Source organism: Coffea eugenioides, chromosome 2 (genome assembly GCF_003713205.1).
Source record: "Coffea eugenioides isolate CCC68of chromosome 2, Ceug_1.0, whole genome shotgun sequence".
NCBI classification, from domain to species: Eukaryota; Viridiplantae; Streptophyta; class Magnoliopsida; order Gentianales; family Rubiaceae; genus Coffea; species Coffea eugenioides.
In genome coordinates, this window is record NC_040036.1 from 25,866,737 (window position 1) to 25,890,287 (window position 23,551).

General features: G+C 35.3%; 4 protein-coding genes across 4 annotated transcripts; 3 read left to right on the forward strand and 1 right to left on the reverse strand.

Moving 5' to 3' along the window:
* The first annotated feature begins 10,147 nt into the window (after positions 1-10,147).
* Positions 10,148-12,032, forward strand: LOC113763239 (expansin-B18-like). The gene is made up of 4 exons (XM_027306991.1): positions 10,148-10,389; positions 10,703-10,815; positions 10,968-11,167; positions 11,538-12,032. The coding sequence occupies exons 1-4, from the start codon at positions 10,206-10,208 to the stop codon at positions 11,866-11,868; spliced, it is 828 nt and encodes a 275-aa protein (XP_027162792.1). The 5' UTR covers positions 10,148-10,205; the 3' UTR covers positions 11,869-12,032.
* A 1,316-nt stretch (positions 12,033-13,348) lies between these two features.
* LOC113759332 (expansin-B12-like) lies at positions 13,349-14,497 on the forward strand. Its single transcript, XM_027301898.1, has 4 exons — positions 13,349-13,418; positions 13,530-13,664; positions 14,063-14,175; positions 14,399-14,497. Exons 1-4 carry the CDS (start codon positions 13,349-13,351, stop codon positions 14,495-14,497), a joined length of 417 nt encoding a protein of 138 aa, XP_027157699.1.
* A 1,022-nt stretch (positions 14,498-15,519) lies between these two features.
* On the reverse strand, positions 15,520-16,977 carry LOC113759333 (expansin-B6-like). Its single transcript, XM_027301899.1, has 4 exons — positions 16,875-16,977; positions 16,499-16,617; positions 15,945-16,141; positions 15,520-15,844 (listed from the first exon to the last, which is right to left on the reverse strand). The coding sequence occupies exons 1-4, from the start codon at positions 16,975-16,977 to the stop codon at positions 15,520-15,522; spliced, it is 744 nt and encodes a 247-aa protein (XP_027157700.1).
* Positions 16,978-21,578: 4,601 nt separating this feature from the next.
* LOC113759334 (expansin-B6-like) lies at positions 21,579-22,925 on the forward strand. The gene is made up of 4 exons (XM_027301900.1): positions 21,579-21,723; positions 21,804-21,922; positions 22,280-22,476; positions 22,601-22,925. Exons 1-4 carry the CDS (start codon positions 21,579-21,581, stop codon positions 22,923-22,925), a joined length of 786 nt encoding a protein of 261 aa, XP_027157701.1.
* The last annotated feature ends 626 nt before the right edge of the window (positions 22,926-23,551 follow it).

Sequence of the window (23,551 nt, forward strand, 5' to 3'; positions counted from 1 at the left end):
TTAGATGGTACGGAAAAGAAGAGTTTAAGTGAGAGGTTTATATTTGAAAAAAAATTACTCAAAGAAAAGATCCGCCAATTTAATAATTTCTCTGTCATTAGATGCCCACGAGGATTAGCCTATTTAGCTCCATCTAGAAAGCTAACCGGTTTTGACGTTTTTCACCTTTTACCGGGGCATTGCTCATTAGACCAGCGTGGGGACAGACAGTCCTCCTCGACAAATGAGAAATTAATTGAATGCAAGAAGGAGAGGGGGCCAATACAGAGTTGCATGCCTATTTGGAGGCCTGGCTAATTGATCGAGTAAGCGAGCAAGATTTTACACTGGTTTTAACTTTTAAAACAACAAAAAAAAATCAGCTTCTTCAGTACCGTCAATTATTTTTCTTCCAATAGAAAGAAACACACACAATTAGATTAGAAATACTCAGGAAGTCATCAGTTAAACGACCCACAAGAGTAGTCTAAAGGGAACCTACAAAAAATTCACGTTCAGCCAATTAATGACAAAATGAGACTCCTATGGACCTTAAGTCCAGGTTAAGGAATCCAGGTTAAGTACCGTCAATTATTTGTTTTGTCTTTTTTTTTTTGACATGTCTGTTCAAGGCGAAATAATAGATTTGATCTTCTTGATCTTGCGGCTGTACTGTGTATCAATTGACATCTTACCAAGGAATAAAACTCCTGGAGGATAATAATTTGCCTAGTTGTTATAGAACTAATTAACTTTGTCTTCAAAAATCAGAAGCTACTTTTATAGGTTTTCTTTCATTCTTGACATCTCCAGCTGTGTATTGTATACTTCAAACAAGAGTTATACATGAATTAATCTTTGGTTTAAATTTGCAAGGTCCTAAGACCATTAGTCAGTACTCAGCACTATATTTATACGTCATGATGTTGTTTTAGATCACACATACTCTGAAAAGAAAGGAAAAACACATAGTTAAGTGAATTAACAAAGCATGGTTTGAGAGAATAGATATTACAAAATTACTACAAAATTTCTTGGCTCGATCACCTAAGTGACAAGTCGGGAGATCTGGCAATCCTTGGGCAGGCTATTTTTCTTCTCACTTGACGGTGGAGGGCTGCATATTCTATTCACTAATAAGTTGAGAATCAGGTTGTAGAATGATTTTGAGGTCAACTAAAACGACCTCAACATATTGAAGATCGGTTAATAAGCCATAACAAAGTGAAACTTAATTTTTTTGAATTTTAATTGATACAATGAGCATACGCTCCAATCATAGTAATCATAACCGCTTTGCTTTCGCTTTATGTGTAGTTATTACATTACAATCATTATAGGAGAAAAAAGTTGGATGGTTGTTAAAGTGGCAAATTTGATTTGTTAGCTTGGATGTCTCTCCAAACGAATTGATAGACAATAAAGCCTAATTATTGAATCAATTTGAATTCCTCCACCTGTTATTGTCATTTATATTGAACATAATTAAGCAATTTTGACTCTTTGATGTGTAGCTTACCATTCAAAAGAAGAGAACCGGTTTATGAGCTGTCAAATGCATTTACAAGCACACGCATTGAAATAGCTCAATCACTGGGATTTAAGTGTCTCAATCATTATTGAATTCATAAAAAAAAAAAAGAAAGTATATAACTATCTGGATTTATCTTTCCTACATTGACAGTCTGTTGGATGAATGACAATTATGTAAAATTTGAATTTAAAATTCAACTTTTACACACATGTTATGAATCAAACGATGATAGTGTATGTGTATCAGTGTTGGATGAATGACAATTATGTAAAATTTGAATTTAAAATTCAACTTTTACGCACATGTTATGAATCAAACGATGATAGTGTATATACTGTCGGTCAGTATATATAAGATTTACTCATTCTATCTGTGCCCAATTTTTATTGTAAGGGGAATATTCAATTATGGTCAAAACAAGAAAGATGAAATTGACAAAAAAGTTGTACATAAAGAAAGACGGAAAATTAACTGGATGTTTTTGCATTCTCATTTACATCGGACTGCGGTTCATTCTTTCTACAACTATTAATCCCAACTTATGATCATTGATAGGACCATTACCATACTTAAAAGTGCATATCATACCTTTTTTGTAGACAACCCTCCCAAGCTCAACAATTACGATACACCTTTGGAATCAAATAATATAAAAGTAGAAAATCCATTTTGCTGAATAATTTGAATCTTTTCTTTTCGGGAATAGATATCCTTTCATTATTCTGAAATTTCACAAAAATACGAAAAGATTCATCCAAATCAGAGCTACTTTTTCCCATACATTTGATTGCTACAACTAGAGTTAATAAATCAATCAATGTTTTTAAGTTGTAGAACTAGAACACAAGAAAGGCTCCTGCTTATTGCTATTATTTTCAACCACCTTAACATGCACATATCTATTGTTAAATCTACTATTAGACTAACATTCACATTGATGATGACCTACCTTATACCATAATTATGGCTCTAAATTTTAGATCTCTCTCGCCTTTTAAAATTATTTTGCTCTATATTTTGTTGTTTTCTATTAAAATTTTTATTTCTTCACCGGTAAAAAATAACTACCTCTACCACGGCCTCAAAAATCCTGGGTCCGTTGTTTTGTATCTGCAATATTTGATGCCTCCCCTTTTTTCTTTGGGTTGGTTTATCTTCACCTGTAACGCTGACTCCACTATATGTGTGTCTAGACCTCTGATTTAGGCACATCTCATACATCGTCAACTAGCCTTCAAAATCAGCAAGGCTCCAAGTATCAAGGTCCTCAGTGGCTTCACAAGCCCTTTTCTTGGTGTAACATTTGATAGTCAGAGATTACATAACTTCGTCAACAACTATAAATTCTTCCAGTTTTTTCACCAAACTTTGATTGTTGGTAGTTCATGAACATCAAGCACTTGAATTCTGGGAAGGAAAATTTTGAATGTTAGTCATCTAACTATAATATATAGTAAGATCAAGCTCTAGTTATGCACTGTTATTTTGTTGATATTTGACCCCTGATCACCTTGTCAACCCCTTGATGATGTTTTAGGCTTTTACGTTTTTTCTTGCACACCTCAGCTTAGTTAACCACCTAATTACAAGAAGTCTAATAGCCAGCAAATGTAATACATTCCGTGCCCTCCTTTCCCTCCTCCCCCCCCCCCCCCCAAAACACCCTAATCACCCTCTCCACTTCCAGCTCCGACCGTGGAGAACTTGTTAGGTTGCCTTAATTAATGGAACAAGTCTTCACCAAGGCATATATTTAATTAATCCTTGGTTGTCTGCGTTGTTCATACGTCTCTAGTCTAGAAGTATCATAAAACGACAAGCAGTGAATTCTTTAATTAACTTCATCGAACGAATAATGACCATCTCCAAGCCATTTGTTTCAATCAATCATATACAAATTCGTCAAACTTTGTCCTTTTCGAAAAGAAGACTTGAACAAATTAATCATTCGACTGGCTTTGGAGTCCAGACTAATCCTCATCCCGGCATTATGTTCCTCATGCTTTAGAATCATATAAATATATCTTGTGTGTAGGATCTACTTTTAACTTTAATCATGTTTTGGTACGTCACTTAAGCGACATGCACCTAACTGTAGTATTATTGTTAATGCGAAGATCATCAGAAGTAGTATTATTTTTTTGTCAAGTTAAAGCTTAGATGGCATGATGATTGTTACTGGTTGAGTGCCCTAGGGTTGAAAAACGACAGGCAATGCAAGATATGGTTTCCAGTGTTCGATTCAATTGTGTTCATACTGCACGACGATTGAACTGAACAAGTTTGGATTGTTAAAATATCAGTTCTGTCTGTTTTCATTTTTGCCTTTTGTTGTGGAAGAGAGTTCCAGGTGCTGAAAAAACTAATGAAGATGAGTCTATTCAAGTTCTTTTGCCTCTTTCCCCTGATAGCTTATATTCTGCTACATCAACATTTATGTTCAGCAGGTTTTTACTCAAGAAACTTTTACTTAAAAGGTATATAGCTCCGGCAATTTCACTGCGGGGATGAAATGTATCCTGGTGAAGACCAAATTAGAAAGACCATCAAAAGACATCCCAAGGCCAAGGACTTGGAAGAATAGTAGAACCGATATTCCTCGTGAATTCCCAAGATCAGCATATATTCTTTGGACTTCGAATAGGCCGGCCCACACGCTTGTGTTCACAGACCATACCTCGTGGGTTCATAAACAAGAAGTACTTCGATCCCGTTTTGAGCACAAATAAGTGAAGAGGGCTTTTCCCATATAAAATCCTCCAAAAGAAACAAAAGACAGCCCAGGAAACACCCCATTTTTCTTGACCCAAAAGGACCTTGCAGGCTTTTGTCGGAATATATATATATTTTTAGGGTAAGTGGGGAGGTTTTAAAAGTAGAACCTATCATTCAATTAGGGGTGTCAATCGGATTTTTTGAGCCAAATTTCAGCAAGTTCAAACTCGACCCACAAGTTACATGGATTGTGGGGTTTCTAGCTTTCGGCCTTCAAGTTCATATTAAAAAGGGTCAAACTCAACCCATACTATTATATGAGTTTCGACTTCAAATTGGGCCTTGGCCCAAATTTACAATTAAATACATAATTATAGATAATATATATTTTATAATTATGAATTAATACAAATTTACATATAAATTATTAACATTGTATGTCGTAATATTTACTAGTATTCAAGGCACACACTAATGTGTATGCAACTAATAGAAAAAAATATTTGTGAAATATTTTGAGTATATTTATTGAAATCATTTTCAAGAAAATTGGTTTTATATTTTGAAAATACATATGTAAAACATTCAACAAAATAAAAGTTATAAAATTAATTATTTGGTAGTTCGTCATAACCATAATTGGTAGTTGCTAATTAAAATTAAGATTTATAAAATAAGTTGAAAAATAGAATATGAAATAATACATATTACTTGGTAAAAAATCATATTGGTAGTTGGTAGTTGTCAAAGAAAGATATATTTTTGTTTATACCAAAAGTTTCCTTATCATCAATGGCAGTTTAGGAAGTATATAAAGTGACAAATTTTTGTTTACTCCAAATCTCCTCCTCTCCCTTTATATGTAGTATAGATAATTATAAATTATGGATATTATTATTGTATATATTACATATATAATTATACACATATGACCTTTAATCGTGTTTGAGTCTCGTATGGCCCAAACTTGACTCATATTAATTTAGTTCGGATATAATATTTAGCCCCAATCTCTGTCCACCTCAATTAAAATTTAGACTCATTGAACTTTTTTCGGATAGAACGGGTCGATTTCGAGTTGGTCCAACCCCACTGATAGTCTTACATTCAATCCAACCGTCCTCTCCTTTCCCTCCTCCTCCCCTCCGCGGGCATGTTTGACAACACATGATAAAAAGAATAAAAAAAGATATGTTTTTCTTTATGAATTAAAAAAGAAAAAAGAAAAACTCCGCATACTTATTTTCTTTCTTAATCCAAAAAATGGCGTAGCAGTATGCTATTTCATATCTACCTTCTTTTTCCGCCAACAACTTAGTAGTTTTGTAACTAAGAAAATGGACAAAAATGGACATAAATCCTAGTCCAAAAGGAAATGCGTAATTCTACCATCTCAAGCAAATCATAAACGATAAGTCGAAAAATTTAATGGAGTAAAGCAACGAAACTATTCACCCTTGGCTGAGGACGTTAATTCGTAGTTGAATGAATTGAACTTAGCTAATACAACTGTCTGATGAATGAAGAGGAATGTGCGTTAGGCATCCCTAATAGATATGCCACTTGTAAACAGTTATTCTGTGCCTAGGCTGAAATGAGTAAAACCACATGCTACATCTTCAGTCACTTTGACGTTGTCAAATGAAAAAAATGTCTTAAAATTTGATGGAACAAAAAGTTAACGTATCCTCCACGGGTTCATTTAATTTAACTCCATCTTTTTTATTTGGTCACCTTCTTCCCCAGCAGTATGGATGTGGAGCATGACATGAAGCATGTCGTTTGACTTAATTGAGAACATGCCATCTTTCAAGCCCACGTAAATGTTCATTTAACTTGACTCAAGTTCCATAATAAAGATGATATGTTTAAAACGAGAAAGGCAGATCATGATATGGTGTTTTACAGCAAAATTGCTAGACTCAAACTAAGCTAATCCATACACTATTCACCAAAAAATTAAAGTATGTTGAAACTTAATCATTTTAAACTTGCTTTCGCTTACACGTTAGAATTACTTCAGACAGTAATGAGCCCGCAACAAACAATTGTTGCCGTGTACTTGCATAACAAGAAAATTAGTCACTCTGCAATGATGGATAGGAGGAATTCTACTTGTAAGGAAGTTCAAGTATGGAAAATAGATCGAGATAGTCTAGTATTCCTTTTTGCTTGGAAAGTCCGAAAGTTTTTAGTCTTCAAGCATGTTCATAATGTGTTTTTTACTGTAAAGTCTTACCCAGCATGATTATCTATCCTTCCGATCTATAGTAGTCTAGAGCAGTTTATGTACATGGATCTTAATTTACAATTAATTTTGATTTAATCTCGTTCATTATCAATTTATTTCTTTCTTCATTGTTGATTAGATTTGTTAGCATGGGAGGTTTGGCCCATTCCGGAAAAGAAGAAGCAGGAAGGTTAATTAAGGAAATAGACATAGTGAGAACCAACAATTATTTCTAAAATTAGGCACAATGATTTTTAATGATTGAACTAAGTCCAACTTTTTAATTATTAAGAATACTAGAATCGACATACAAATCAATCATTCAATCTCATTGTAATTCCATGATTAATGGATGTGTACGATTCTTTAAACCAAATTTGAGTGGTCCAATTGATTCCTCACAACTCTCCAATATATATCAAGGCGAAGATTTGAACTGAATGTTTAGAAAAGGCAATACAATAGCGCATGATTTAGCAAGACATGCTAATGACGTTAGTTATCAAGGTATTTATAAGAATGTATAATTAATAATGCACCAAATTTATACAGCCTATTTTTTGGATGATTTTTAGTTATTTCTTATTAGAACAGCTTTAATTTTTCAAATCGGATCAGATGCATTTGGACTGGCGATATTTTGAGAGCAATAATGTTCTTGCCAAATCAAAATTTCCTCAAAAGTCAAGATTACTCTCAATCGGTCAACTCCATATATTCTTTTTCATATTTTTTAGATCCATTAAATACTAATTACTCGCCTTCTTCTCTTTTCAATTGAAGTTTTTTTCTACTCACTTACATTCTTCTCTGTATCTCTCTTTCTCTCTCTTTGTCACATTAATTCATCAATTATTTTCATGATTTACTAAATTGGTCTTGGCTTTGATAATTTCTTGTATATTAATTCTACATGTTTTTTTTAAAAAAAATTTTACTCAAAAGGTTCTTTTTTCAAACACAATGTAATTTAAGTCAAACTAAATAATAGTTTAAAATGAAAATAATACCAAAAAATAACCTTACTTTTCCTTCGATATTCATGGGATATATAATGTAATGTAATTTAAACTTAGTTGCATTTAATTGTTAGAGAATATGAAAACTTGATAATGTAATTTAAACTTATCTTCATCTAATTATTAGAGATATGAATACTTGATAGAAATCAAGTCTTATATGATAAATGTGAATACTTGATACAAGATAAAAATCAAGATTTTCATGACAAGTATAAAAGAGAAAAAGATGGTAAAACTTTAACAGTATTAGTTTCTTAGAGGCATGATAAATGAACAAAAAGTCAAAGGAAAGTGGCATGTTGCAAGAAATTTTTTTTTGTGCTAAAGTATTGAGTTACAATGACATCATAATAATAATTAATTTAAACTGAAATTTGTTGGAGTTAAATGAGGTTCTATTTGTAAAAGAAAATAAATGAATAAATCAAAGTTTTAGAATTGAATAAAAAAAGCAAGAGCGCATAGAACCAAAAAAGATACAAGAAAAGATTAAGAAAAAAAACATGTTTTTTAATTATAAAATAGTAGTTCTATTAGTGTGTGAGTAAGAAAGAAAAAAGTGAGAATAATAAGAAGAAGAGTGAGAGAGCCTAATGGAAAAATACTTAATTATAAAATAGTAGATCTATTAGTGTGTGAGTACTGAGTAAGAAAGAGAAAAGTGAGAATAATAAGAAGAAGAGTGAGAGGCCCTAATGGAAAAATGCTTAATTAGAGAGAGAAAAGATGAGTAATTAATGGATGATGGATCCTAGAAAAATCAATAAACATATAAAAAGTTGATTGATTGAGGAGGGTAATCTTGGCATTTGAATAAAATACGCTCTAGTAGAAAAATAATTGCTCTAACAATGTCACTTGCCGATACATTAGTGGCATGATCTATGCATGTTTTTTTGCCATTAATACAGTTTTCTTTATCAAATAAATCGTGTTGAACGATTTTCAGTTAGTTTATTAATAATAGGAATATTAGCTTCTGTTTGATTGAAAAATAGCTTATTTTTTTATAACAAAAATATGATTCTTCAAAAGAGAGAAGAAAGAAAATCTAACCAGGCACTCAATCGCCAAAATTCAAAAAGCAGAAAAGAAAAATCTGCTTTGAGTAGAAGTCCGGGAGACTTTAGGCAAATAGTAGGCACGCAATCACGGTTCAATTTTTCATGCTAGAGCGCGACAGCCATGTGGGGAGTTCATATATACGGCCAAAACATAACCGTGAGATTCAACGGCCAACGGCCAAAACCACCATTAACGGCTAACATATGGGCAATTTATGTCCCCCTTTTCAGTTATGTGCGCCAAATATTCTACGGGGAGAATGGCCCATGAAAACGGGGTCTTTGTTTGGACATATTTTCTACTGGTTAGACTTTTTGGCTTGTTTGTCGCAGCGCATGTAAATAATTTGCAATTTTCATTTATTTGTGGAGAAAAAAAAAATCTTTCAAGGGTATGTCTGCCTGTTAATTTCACTTCGTAAGGCAAGAGAGCATATTATTTTTTAAGGGAATATTATTGAGAAGAAAGAAAACGAAAAATATTTGTACAATGGAAAATTTTCCTCCTCAAAATTACGTATTTGGAATAGCAAATTAACATTGCTGGCTAAAGACCAAGAAAAATGGGTCAAATCTGTCCCTATTGCAAAGAGAGGCATTACGGGTTTGAATACAACAAAGCTTCAGATTTACATAAAGGCTAAGCCTTTAGCAATACGTTAAGGTTCGTAATCCAATATTCATATCGTATGTATCTTCTGAATTCTATGTCACAGTTAATTCGAACCATAGAATTCGGAATTCTTCCATTATTAATTGATGAACGTAATTAGTTGATATACATAATTATGTTTTTTTGGGAAAGTAATCTTTTCCATGTTTGTAATTCTTCTGGATCCCTTGCATTTGTCACGTTTCTCCAGTCTTTTCAACCCAAAAAAAAAAAAGAGAAAGAAACCTCCATGTCCCTTTCCCTTCAGTTAGCGGCTTAGCGCCTCTTACATCGGACTCCATAAATTTTTCTTCATGCTGATATTACGATGACGTATTGACGTGGAATTGGCCCTTGATTTTGGGCTTGATTTTCTGTTGCTTAGTGCTCTCTTTAGCATCAGAGGATCTTATCTATCAGTTACATTTTTCTTAAATCAAGCATTTATTCATGATTCGGATTGTGATCCAGTACTATTTTAAAGTAATTATGATACATTATTATTTGGCAAGGAGTCAAATTTTTTTAATCCTCTCACCCTTTTTTACGCTCGGTCTCACCTCCAACTATCAGCGTATAAGATTCGAATCCTCTTAAACCTGACGGCAGAAAAGGGTCCAAGAACAAAGAGTGAAATTAATTTGCCACAACAGTGCCACTCATTAGGAATTAATAGTGCTAATTTTGATGCCCCATAAATAAGTACACGAAGAACGAAGACCACATTCATGGTCAATAACTGCAAATCTTTTAGTCTTTAACAGATTCTACAGTAGTCAAATCTCTAATACTGTATCAGTGTATAGTACATGCTTTGTAGAACATATTGCACATGGCAAAATTCTCATGTTCCACCACAATATGCGGGACTGAAGCTTGGTTTCTTTGGGAGCCTGGCCTCTATAAATAGCAGCGAAATTCTCAAAATCCAATCAAACCAAATCCATCAAACCTAAAGCATAGATAGATATATAGAGCACTGTTTTTTAGCGATCTTCATCACTTCATCATGGCAACTAATTATCTCCTCTACCTTTCCTCCTACTTAACTCTCTTTTTTCTGGTTACAAACTTCTGCTCTTGCTTCAACCCCAAGCTTCTTAATATATCGAAAATTCAATACCAATCCCAATCTGATTGGTCACCCGCTGGTGCAACCTGGTATGGAAGCCCTACTGGTGCAGGAAGTGATGGTAAGAGAACGAAAACAAAAAATGTTATATAACTGTGTCCCCGATTGCCCGATGAGGTACATGTATCTCATCCGGGCAAAATCATCTCAACTTGAACTGTTGTTAACGTATAATTCTCATATTGAGATTGTAATAAACAACGAGATTACAAGATTCTGTGTTTTTATTGTTTAAGTATTATACGCCTTACACTTGTGAATTTACGTACATTAATTAGCTTGAGCTCAAAGAAGAAAACCTGTTTACCAACAATATTCCGACATAAAATCAGTGAATTAATTCTGATAACTCCTATTTTCAATCAACAATGTAGGTGGGGCTTGTGGATACACCAGTGCGGTTGATCAGCCACCATTCTCTTCTTTAATATCGGCAGGAGGTCCTTCCCTCTATGACTCGGGCAAAGGTTGTGGAGCATGTTATCAGGTGCATGCCACAAGACACACAAGAATATTAAGTTGTTCAGAAAATTCTAAATCCGTATAAAATGTTACATCTTTTTATGCAATTGTGCGTACTTAATTTTGGCTGTCTTATGCGTAGTTTTCTTTTGCTTCGTACTACGTACAAATCTTCAGGTTAAATGCACAGCAGATGTTAATGGAGCATGCTCAGGATCTCCTGTTACTGTGGTTATAACCGATCAATGTCCAGGAGGTCCTTGCGTCTCAGATTCAGTTCACTTCGATTTAAGTGGCACAGCTTTTGGAGCCATGGCCACTTCCGGCGAAGCTGATGAATTGCGCAATGCCGGAGTCTTACAAATACAGTATAAGAGGTTAGAAATCAGATATTCTTCTTTTTCCAGACGAAAGTTTCCGTCATTCTTGACTAATTTTTACTGCTCGAAATTGACTAAGGTCATGCTACAAATACCCTACGACGTACCAAGTCAAAAAAATATGCTCCAATCAGATTGACAATTCGAAGTACAAAGCTAAAAATTCAAACTAAATGGACAGTCAGTCGTATGGCAAAAATTATGGGAGCATGTTTATCACTAAATGAAGGTCGTCGTAATCTGATTAGTGTCATCATAACCTGATTTTCCAAGAGAGATGACACCATGACGTTTGTTATATATAGTATTAACAACAGAACATCATACTCGACATTTTTTCATTAATGCAATTTTCAATTCTGAACAGGGTTCCGTGTAACTATCCTGGAGTATCTGTGGCCTTTCACGTCGATGCTGGCTCCAATCCCGACTATTTTGCCGCATTGGTTGAATTCGAAGATGGGGATGGTGAACTTTCGGGGGTTCAACTCAAACAAGCACTGGATTCGGAATCATGGCTTCCCATGCAGCAATCTTGGGGTGCTGTTTGGAAATTGGACACGGGTTCTACATTGCAAGCTCCATTTTCAATTAAGCTAACAGCAGAATCCGGCGCCGCTCTGGTGGCAAACAATGTCATCCCTGCTGGTTGGCAACCTGGAAGCACTTATAGATCAGTTGTAAATTTCAATGCCTAGGTTTAAGGAATATAAGAACCAGCTCATAGTTTTTATTAGAGCAAAATGGATGATGAGTACATCGTCAAGGAAATAAGGTTCTACTAGTAACTCTATAGATCTGTATTAGTAATAGTTGACACTTGCATCCTTTTTCCTTTTCAGCTGACATAAATGGAAAAACTTCATTATGGAGCAAAGATAAATGTTGCTTTCCTACCTCCTAAAAAAAAACAAAAAGATAAATGTTGCTAATATAGCATAGAAACTAGTACTACTAAATCATTATGGTCGATTCAGTGATTGAGGAGAGGGCTCTTAGAATCCTTCCGGACTGTCCAAAAAATAAATCTAATACTACTAATTTCTGTTGCTTGCATTTATAGAGTGCACGTCAACCACCGTCGAGTTGCATTGATTTCCTTAATTATTTTTCACAAGCATTTAACCTCTCTTCTTTACATGTTTAGACAAAATTACTCCTGTATGATAAAGCTCCAGAAACTGCAGAAAGATTTGTAAAAAATTTCGCCTAATAATCTATGAATATGCGAGATTATGGAATTGTTACGAGTGATATCATTTGGTCGCTTTTTGCACTTCTCCAAATCGATTACTTGTACAAAATTGTGTCCGAAACGTACACAGCCTACACAGAGGGGCAAAGGGTACAATCGTCGATGGACCAAGTTAATCCAAACTCGATTTGTTCGGTCCACTCAACCCATCAAAACTTGGGCCTAAACAGTAGACTTAGGCTTAAATCTAACCACCCGCCCCACCCAAAAATTTTTTTTTTTGTTTTTTCGATAACCAAACTCCTCTCAAAAGATGGTTGCATCACATTGCCCCTCGTATGTTCAATTGAATCTTATTTGTGATGCATCACGGTCCTAAGGTTTTACCTCTTTTATGCACATAATCTTCATTGATCGAATGAGCCATTTGGGGCTGTGCAAATAAGGAATTTAGGAACTGGATAATTTATTGCAGAAGTTGCGATTCATCTAGTCCCTAAATCTTTCAAACTCAGATTACACGAATCAATTTAGTCCCCTCAAACTACCTTTTGAATTCGAAAATCTCTATCATTAATAGTCAACTGTAAACTTACTTTTCCTTAAAAAAAATTAAGAAAGAAAGAGGTGAAATTTAAAAAGTGAGAAAGGGGAATGGAAATTAGAACTCAAGACTTGGGGTGAGATTTAAGAAATGGAGAGAAGGAATGAAAATTAGGACCTAGAATTTGTGAGTTTTGACATCTTAATTTTAGCCACTTGATTAAAGTCTTCTCGACATACACACACCGTTCTTTTCTTTTTATGCTGTAAATCTATTTGTAGAATCCATGATAGAATAGACATAGTTTAACAATAGCGGAAGTATCTCTTGTTATCATTCCTGTATATATGGTGGTTTTCTATCCTTTAATCATCAGAACAGAAGCAACAAAAGTTGCTCTAGCTTCCTGTCAGTTTTTTACAAGTAAATTGTTGTTTAGATGGCTCTTAGTATGATAAGGAGGTCCAGGGATAACCCGGAAAGAACTGAACTACCATCAGACCAGACAGGTGCATTATAGCACACCCGCCTGAATTTTTTGAAACCAAGCCACTTTAAATGTGCCTCCCACCCCACCCAGCCTTGGTTGCATGAGATTTCTCTTTTGCTAACTTTCATAGGTCTTTTCTCACTGTCTTTTGCTACATTTAGTTCTTCCAGGAGTGTCAAGTCACATAATGCTTCTCAATCTTTAGCTAGTTTTTCACCTGCCGTTGCAACATTTTATGGGGATCCCCATGGAGCAGGCAGCACTGGTTCGTATATGGTGACACAAATGTTATATTCCAGCTCTTCACATTGTATTGTCATTCATGCATATTTTCCTTTCAAGCGAACATTATAATAAAATTAGTTTAGGGTGTGACAAAGAATTTTCCATTACATTTTGTAGAGGCAAGCAACATTTTTATTTTCTTTTTGACAACTCAGATCTAACATTTACAACTAATTAAAGAATGAAACAGTAAAAAATTAAAAAAAAAAATCACAAAGGGCAAAGCTGTTGGTTTTCGGAGCGATTTCTTTTTGTCAAAGACTAAAAAGCGTGAAATAGGTAAAAGTAATTAACATTCAATGTTCTAAACCTTGATGAACCGCCCATCATTTAAGCAGTAATAAGTTTGAAAATTTCAATGGTTAATTCGGTGAGTAGGAGGAGCTTGTGGATATGAAGATGCTGTGGAGAAGCCACCTTTCTTATCTAGAGTTTCTGCTGGAAATGAAGCTTCATTTAAGCAGGGCAAAGGCTGTGGAAGTTGCTATTTGGTACTAATTAATTATCCATCTATTAATTGTCTTTACTACATCATAGAATCCTGTAGACCTTTACCTCATCGAAAATTCTAATATACCTAAAAAATATCTCCAGTCTCAACCAAAATTGTGACAAGACAAGGCAAGAGATATTCTTAGCCAGTGATAAGACATTTCAAGTTATTTTGCCTCTACTAATAAGTTGAGGATACGGATGCATGGATCCCAATTTTAGGTGTTATGCACAACAGCGTCCAATTCGGCCTGTTCTGGTTCTGCAATAACTGTAGTCATCACTGATCAGTGCGGCGGTTCCTGCGGCGGTGAATGGTGATCCTGTTCATTTTGATCCAAGTGGAACTGCTTTAGGGACTTTGGCAAAGCGTTGCCAGGCAGATCAATTGCTGCGCAGTGCCGGCAGGATCAATATTCTTTATCAAAGGTTAATTAGTGCTTCCTTTTTATGTTAATTGCTCACATCTAACTAATTAATTATTGGTCCAACCTCAGTCAGTCGTATCATTTTCAGCATGTGATTTCAGCAACGGCTTAGTATTGGTATTGAAGGATTACCATAACATCAATATACCTACCGTTTTATATATTGGTTGAAAGTTAGTAGATAAACTATTTTTATGTGTTTAATTAGATTACAGTACAATACAAGTAGCCCTATGGTTTAATTTTATTTTTTTTTTGACATAAGATCAAGCCCGTCATTAATTCTAAAAACTTAGAAGGTTGCGATGGACCAAATTAATTCTTTTACGTGGTATTCCATGGCCACAATTAAAACTTTACAAGGGAGAATTTTGCATGCTGTAATCATATTTGAAGTCTCAGGGACTTATACCTTGAGAAAAGTTCGAAAATGATAGAATTCACGAGATGACAGGAATTAAAATCTCAAGAAGACCAAAGTTCTAACTGAATACTATTAGAGATATTTATTAGTGTACACAAGTAATCGAAATAGAGGTTTATTATTTTTTTAACCCCCTTTCAGGAAGAGAAAAAGCTGGCCTATATCATTCAAAGGATCAACGAAAATTTTGGTCCCAAAAATTAAAGATTTTGAGTTAAGTCTGACAATTTTTTGAATTTAGACTAATTTTAAATTACTTCCTAGTATTTCTGAATTAATTATTTTTTATTATTAATCTCATCACCATTTTAGGCTGCTTGAGATCAAATGTTTCTGGAACAAATTGGCATAATTCTTAATCTTCAAGATAGCACTTCATTGATTGCAATAATATATGTTTGGCCACAATCCAACAGACAAACAGTTCCTTAGACTGACTGATATTCTCAATTCAGCCCTTTGCTTGCCAGCTACAGAATGCTCAAGATTATTCAAAAATTAACAGATGATATGTAACGTGAGCCAGGCTTCCAATTCGCTGGAATCGCATTTGGAGCCACAAGGCTTCGTCTGGATTCAACTTGTGTCAACCTGATGGAAAACGGCCCATTTGTCCCCGTTGGAATGTTGTACTTGTATGTTGCACCAAACACTTGTTGCATCGGAAACCACTGCCGGGATCCCGCCGGTTGGATCTCCGCAGAAGCAACGTCTCCATCACCATTTACGTACTCAATTGCAGCAGACAAGTAGTATCGATTGGAACCGGGGTCGACTTTGAACGCAATCTTCTGATTACCATAGTTGCATGGCACCCTTTACATTTGCATGAGTTAATCCCGAAACTTACTTCAGTAACAATAATATATTTATAGTACAGAAAAAAATTGTCTTCTATCTTATCCCTGAAATTTACCTTTGATAATAGACATTGATTCTACCAAGTTTTCGCAAAACATCGGCCTGGCCTGCCTTTGCTAAGTAGCCAAAAGCAGTTGAACTGAAATCAAAATGAACAGGATCATTGTTGCAGGCATTGGGACATTCATCTGTGATTGTTATCGTGACCGGAGAACCGGAGCATGCCCCATAAACGTTTGCACTGCATAGCACCTGAATTTGCATGCACGTGTCATTTGAAAACCAAGAAACCATCCCGGGTATAGTTAGCTAGCTCAAATATCAAGTTGGTATTCTTAAAGAAAGAAAAAAGTATAGGCTGCTCTTGATTGCGGCAGATTTTGCAATATTGGATGGGTTTATAGGATCTAACCATTTTGCCAGTCGAAAAATCCAAAATTCAGACACAGAAAAAAAATACAAGGGCATGATACAAGACACTGATTTCTTGAAATTAGGAAAAAAAAATTAGGTGAAATAAACGCCGTATCACGATTTAAGCTAAACAGTGACGAGCATTATATAAGTAACTTATGCAAGCCAACAAAAACATGCAGAGTAAGCATCTACCGCATAGCAATTGCCGCAGCCTTTGCCCTGTTTAAATAGGGCTCGGTTTCCAGCAGCTATCTTGCTTGAGAAAGGTGGCTGAGCAATATCATTTTGATTTCCAAATCCACATCCTCCGCCTGTGTGAATCAAAATGAAAATAAATGGATCTCATAGAAATGCATGTTATAGCCTAGTTTGATAATATTTGTGGCACATTAAGAGCAGTACTAAGAATTAATGATTGCAATATCTTAACAGGCTATCTTCGTTTTGTATTTTCTTACAAAGAAGGGAGGATATATTATCTTCTAATAAAATTATTTTGAACAGCAGATTTTTCTTCTACTAAAGTCATGACATTCAATAGTTATGTGTGTCCTGTAAAAGTGCATACCACGCCCTTCATAAAATGTTGCTATTGCCGATGAATAAGCAGCCAGGGTTACATTAAGCGACCCAACACTTGCGCAAGAACAAAAACTGGACAAAAATGACATGATAACGAAGAAGTAAGACAGAAAACAATTTTTGAGAGCCATGCGGAATATTTGTTACTGTAAAACGAACAGAATAAGCAAGTATTAATAAATTTTCTGATTGGTACTATGCTGGGGAATCAAGTGCTTATATAGGAATTCATTTTGTCACTCTTGAATTTTTTTTTTTGACTGTAAAAAACATTTCATTCATTCATTCAAATCTCCAATTACAGCTTTACCCAAAGATGGAGGGAAATCATTCCACCGTACAATTCTACCTACTAATCCAAGAGAAAGGTTTGCTAGACTATGAACTGGCACATTTCTAGTTCTACACACGTGGAAAATCTTACAGCATTCAAAGCTATCATATAACATTCGAGCCTTATCCAGCCAGCTCTCCGAATAAGAGAACTCCGCTCTATCACTATTCAATTTTTGAACGACAATGATAGAGTCAATTTCAAGAGTCAACGTCAATTCCAACTTCCTTAGCCCATTCTAAACCCTTAATGACAGCAAGAATTTCAGAAAATTCAGCAGATGAAGTTTTACCGATTCTTTCCGCAAATGCTGCCATGATTTGTCCTTCATCATCTCTGACAATAACACCAATTCCTGCTTCCTCTGGAGTCCGTGCTGCATCAACGTTGATCTTCAAAAGGCCTTGCTGTGGAGGATGCCACTGCCCAATCAATTCCTTTGAGCCAGAAAACTTGCTTTCTTCCTGAGCTTTAATGAACTCCATTAAATATGATTTAGCCCACTCAATCACCACTTGAGGTCTCATTACCTATCCTTCAAATAATATGCTGCTATTTCTTGCGTACCATATCATCCACAAGATGGTCACAATCAGCTCTCTCTCTCTCTCTCTCTCCATTTCTTGACCAGTTTGCAAAATCATCTGCATTAAATCTAAAATTCCCATATTTCCTTTTACCCCAACCGCCTAAAATAACCTCCATATCAGATACACTTCTGCACACACGCTCAACCAAATCATCTTCATCATTTTTCCAGTGCTGACTAATCAATTGACTAGATTCGTCATCATCACGTAACCATGTAGCTTCAAATCTAAAAGGTCTTCTACGTACCTGCTTATTGGCTCTTTTCTGTCTTATCTCCACCTTAATTGGAACATGGTCTCAGTGAGAGGCTGCCAGATGTTTAGCCACATTTCCTGGAAACAGATTTTGCCACCCGGAGTTTGTTAGAGCACGATCTAATCATAACTACACAGTTGCATCGGCTTCTCTTCTATTGCACCATGGGAATTCGGGTGAACAAACTCAAGGATATAAAACTTTGCCATAGACTAATTTTAAAAGACATAGGTTGTAATACATGAAGATGGGATATACAGACAACTTGATATCATCCGCCTGGTCTTGGTATCTTTTTTTTTTTTTTTTTCAAAACGATAACAGGATTGTATTAATAGTATAAACTTTATAATTGCAAGCAAAGCTCGACAGATCTATACAAAGAGTGTACCTTGACACTGAGGAGCTAATGATTCGACTGTGTACATGATTAATATCTATACCAACTGGCCAAAAGGAGCACATACGAAACAGTTTTCTCAAGTCCTGTATATCTTCCATTAAGGCAGACAGCCTGATGTCCTCAGCTTGTTCACTTGTGAGCTGTCGTATGAGCTGTTTGCTCTCAACTTGGGCCTCAGTTTTTCTCCATTGCTTCATTGCAGCTTTGCTGAGAGTGAGCTTGACCGCTACTGCTTCATCTAATGTTGCCATCCCTGTACTTCTCTCCTTCAGGGCCCAAGCTTCCAAGACATTGTTCTTGCCATCAGTTGCAACCACTCCTATCCCAAGATTGTGGCTTTCCACTTGTGTTTTAATTTGCACTCTTAGCTATACCATTTTATCTCCATTCTGTTCTTGCTGATGTAAGTTTTTAGAGGCCACTGTTTCTGCTGTGCTCAACCCATTGTTTCTGCTCATTGCTTCATCAAATTCCTTCCATTCTCCCAGCCTTTTGTATGATCTTTAAAGATATCTGGCACTTGTCATTGAACTGTCTTTCATTTCGGTTTTTCCAAATTTGCCATGGGATGTTAGCATTTAGTGCAATGTGGTCATTTCCTGACCGCCTGTACCTTGCTTCTGTAATTGTACTCCACCAATTCTGGAAACATCCTTGCTGGTCCTGCTCCCCATCCCACTGACATGGGGCTATGTGCAAAACTTCCTTAGCCTTGGTGCATTCCAACAGCATATGCTCCACAGTTTCCACCTTCTCACCACACCCCCTGCACAAAGGATCCCCCATTTTAGTTCCCTCGAAGATCACTTCTTTGACTGGAAGAGCATTGTTAATACATTTCCAGATAAATGTTTCAATTTGTGCTTGATTGTCAGCTTCCATAGGTGCCTCCACATCTGGCGACTATTGCTTTCCCAACTAGTACCAACTCCCTGTGCCTGCTTCTCCTTTTGCAATGCATTGTTCTCTATCTGTGTTTTGTAGCCCGAGTTGACAGTATACTCTCCATTAGCTGCATGCAACCAGTAATGCCTATCCTCTCTCCCCAATCAGCTTAGAAGAATCTTCAGTATTCGCTCTGCATCTTCTTTATTGAAGGAACGAAATATTAAGTTCCTGTTCCAGTGTTGTTGACATATTAGATCCTCCACCTTTTGCATTTCTCTACCGCTAAATCTCATCCACGGTACTCTACTCAAACTAAAACTAGGACTAACCTTAAATCCAAATCAACCAACATAAAGTGCACCTATAAGTGTTCATTGATTAGTACTATTTTAATAAAACGATAATTTTTTCTGTCTGGTGAAAATTTTCATTGAAATCATGCCCAATAAATCTAAGATATTCAGTATGCAACGTGGCAGATTCAAGTTGATATTCTAGAGAAATTATTTAAGTTATATTATGATGTTGGCAGGCAAATGCACAGATTGATTTTTAGGTGAAATCCCCAAAAGCATCGAATTCAGCTTACTACATGTCATCGAATCCTGGGATGCTAATCCTGTTATTTTAATTTAAATGAGACTACCTTGATAGTCTTGATTAGCGGGGCATATCATGCATAAAGCTTGTCTTAAGCTTATATGAGGAGAAAGCTCATTTCACAATTGCAGCGCCATGTCAAATTTGTTTTGCCACAATTATCTACCGGGGAAGTTGCTAACGTTTCACAAAACCAATTGAAGATTAGCTTGGTAATGTAATCTATATTCCAATCTCATGACTCAGTTGCTAAGCTTGAAAATAGGGTGCAGCAGATATATAGAAAAAATTATTGTTAATCACAAGGCTCTTCTTGCACAGTTGTAAGACGTGTTTAACATAATATCATTCATCCGACTTTGAATTTTATAACGTAAAACCAACACTTACTAGGAAATATGGTAATCATTAGCCTCATTTCATCGAGATGTTATCGAAATTGTTAATGGATATTGGAATATAATTTTATGCTTATTAAAATCAAATTTAAAACAAAATTTTTTGTAATATAGAGGTAAAGGTAACAAGATATGCGATTTCAGCAATGGCTTAGTAATGGTATGCAATCATAAGAGGGTTACATGGTAAAATATAAAAATCATACGGGATTAGTGTGTCATGTATTTATAAGGTAATTTCGACATTTTTAGAAGTTCCTTTACGAATGACTATTTCTGTCACTATGACACTTTAATCCAAACCATGAGATAGTTATGTATAACTTTTGAAACCATAAGGGGGTTATGTAAAAAAACGCTAAATCGCAGAGGGGTAAAATGTAATTTGCCCAAAAAAAAGACACATAAATGATAAAACTCTAACTACTAAGACCTTGTTTTTTTTTAACTACTAAGACCTTGTTTGGATTGTGATTTTTTGCAGAAAAATTTTTATATTTTCATGAATACATTTCTCAATCACCTTTTATCTCACATTTGTGGTCATCATTTGATTTCAGAAATGGCTTAGTATTGGTATTGAAGGATTACCATAAAATCAGCATACTTACGATTTTATATATTGGTTGAAAGTTAGTGGATAAACTATTTTTATGTGTTCATTTAAATTACAGTACAATAAAAGTAGCTTTAATGATGTAAATTTGGGATGTTAAAACCATTTAGTGTTATTTTCTAACCAGCCAAATTTGTAAAGCATTAAATTGGAGGATATCTTTTCTACTAGCTATTAGCTAAGTGATTTAATACTTTCAATTTGAAATTTCAATGCTTCAGTCACCAAGACCAGGTATATGATTTCAAGTTGTTTGTATATCCCATCTTCATGTATTACAAGTTACGGCAGCCTATGCCTTTTAAAATCCGTATATGGCAAGGTTTTATATCTCGAATATGTTCAACCAAATTCAAGAGAGTAACTAAATTAATTTCTATATGAGCACTTGACTCGCAGCATATATAGATGTTCATGCGTTAATAACCTATGGATTTTAAAATTCCTGTATGGCAAGGTTTTAATATCCTTGAGTGTGTTCATCCAAATTCAAGACTGACTAAATTAATTTCTACACAAGCACTTGACTCCACAGCATATATAGTACCAAACAGAAGATATATTACTTGCGTATCCTGTTGGTTTTACAGTGACGAATATTCGGCATGGCTCTGAAAAATTGTTTTTTGTCTGCCTTCTTCGTCATCATGTCATTTTTGTCCAGTTTTTGTTCTTGCAGAAGTGCCAGGTCGCTTAATGTAACTCTAGCTGGTTATTCATCGGCAGTAGCAACATTTTATGAAGGGAGTGGTATATATGCATTTTTTACAAGACGCACTTAACTACAAATCTGCTGTTCAAATCATTTATTTTCATTTTGATTCACACAGGCGGAGCATGCGGATTTGGAAATGAAAATGACATTGCTCAGCCGCCTTTCTCAAGCAAGATAGCTGCTGGAAACCGAGCCCTATTTAAACAGGGCAAAGGTTGCGGCAATTGCTATGCGGTAAATGCTTACTGCTCTGCACATTTTTGTTGGCTTGTATAAGTTACTTATATAATGCTGGTCACTGGTAGCTTAAATCGTGATACGGCGTTTATTTCACCTTATTTTTTTTCCTAATTTCAAGAAATCAGTGTCTTGTATCATGCCCTTGTATTTTTTCTGTGTCTGAATTTTAGATTTTTCGATTGGCAAAATGGTTAGATCCTATATACCCATCCAATATTGCAAAATCTGCAGCAATCAAGAGCAGCCTATAATTTTTTTCTTTTTTGAAGAATGCCTGCTTGATATTTGAGCTAGCTAACTATACCCGGGATGGTTTCTTGGTTTTCAAATGACACGTGCATGCAATTTCAGGTGCTATGCAGTGCAAACGTTTATAGGGCATGCTCTGGTTCTCCGGTCAAGATAACAATCACAGATGAGTGTCCCAATGCCTGCAACAATGATCCTGTTCATTTTGATTTCAGTTCAACTGCTTTTGGTTACTTAGCAAAGCCAGGCCAGGCCGATGCTTTGCGCAAACTTGGTAGAATCAACGTCCATTTTCAAAGGTGAGCAAATAGCAGACTTGCAATGAAGTTTTTGCCAGTAAATTTCACAATTTTTTTTTTCTGTACTATAAATATATTATTGTTACTGAAGTAATTTTCGGGATTGACTCGTGCAAATGTAAAGGGTACCATGCAACTATGCTAATCAGAAGATTGCGTTCAAAGTCGACCCCGGTTCCAATCGATACTACTTTTCTGCTGCAATTGAGTACGAAAATGGTGATGGAGACGTTGCTTCTGTGGAGATCCAAGCGGCGGGATCCAGGCGGTGGTTTCCGATGCAACAAGTGTTTGGCGCAACATACAAGTACAACATACCAAAGAGGACAAATGGGCCGTTTTCCATCAGGTTGACACAAGCTGAATCCAGACGAAGGCTTGTGGCTCAACAGGCGATTCCAGCTGATTGGAAGCCTGGCTCACGTTACATATCATCTGTTAATTTTTGAATAATCTTGTGTATTCTGTAGCTGGCAAGCAAAGGGGTGAATTGAAATTATCAGTCCGTCTAAGGGACTGTTTATCTGTTGGATTGTGGCCAAACATATATTATTGCAATCAATGAAGTGGGATCTTGAGGATGAAGAATTATGCCAATTTCTGGCCAATTTGTTCTAGAAATATTTGATCTCAAGCAACCCAAAATGGTGATGAGATTAATAATAAAAAAATAATTAATTCAGAAATACTAGGAAGTAATATAAAATTAGTCTAAATTCAAAAATTGTCAGACTTAACTCATGATCTCAAAATTTTCGTTGATCCTTTGAATGACTTAGGCCAGCTTTTTCTCTTCCTGAAAGGGGTTAAAAAAAATAATAAACCTCTATTTCGATTACCTGTGTACACTAATAAATATCTCTAATAGTATTCTGATAGAACCTTGATCTTCTTGAAATTTTAAGTGCTGTCATTTCGTGAATTCTATCATTTTCAAGCTTTTGTCTGGATATATATAAGACTTCAAATATGATTGATTATAGCATGTGAATTCTCCTTTGTGCTTTAAAATTAACTTTCAAGTTTTAATTGTAGCCATGTAATACCAAGCAAAAAAAAAAAAAAAATGATGCAT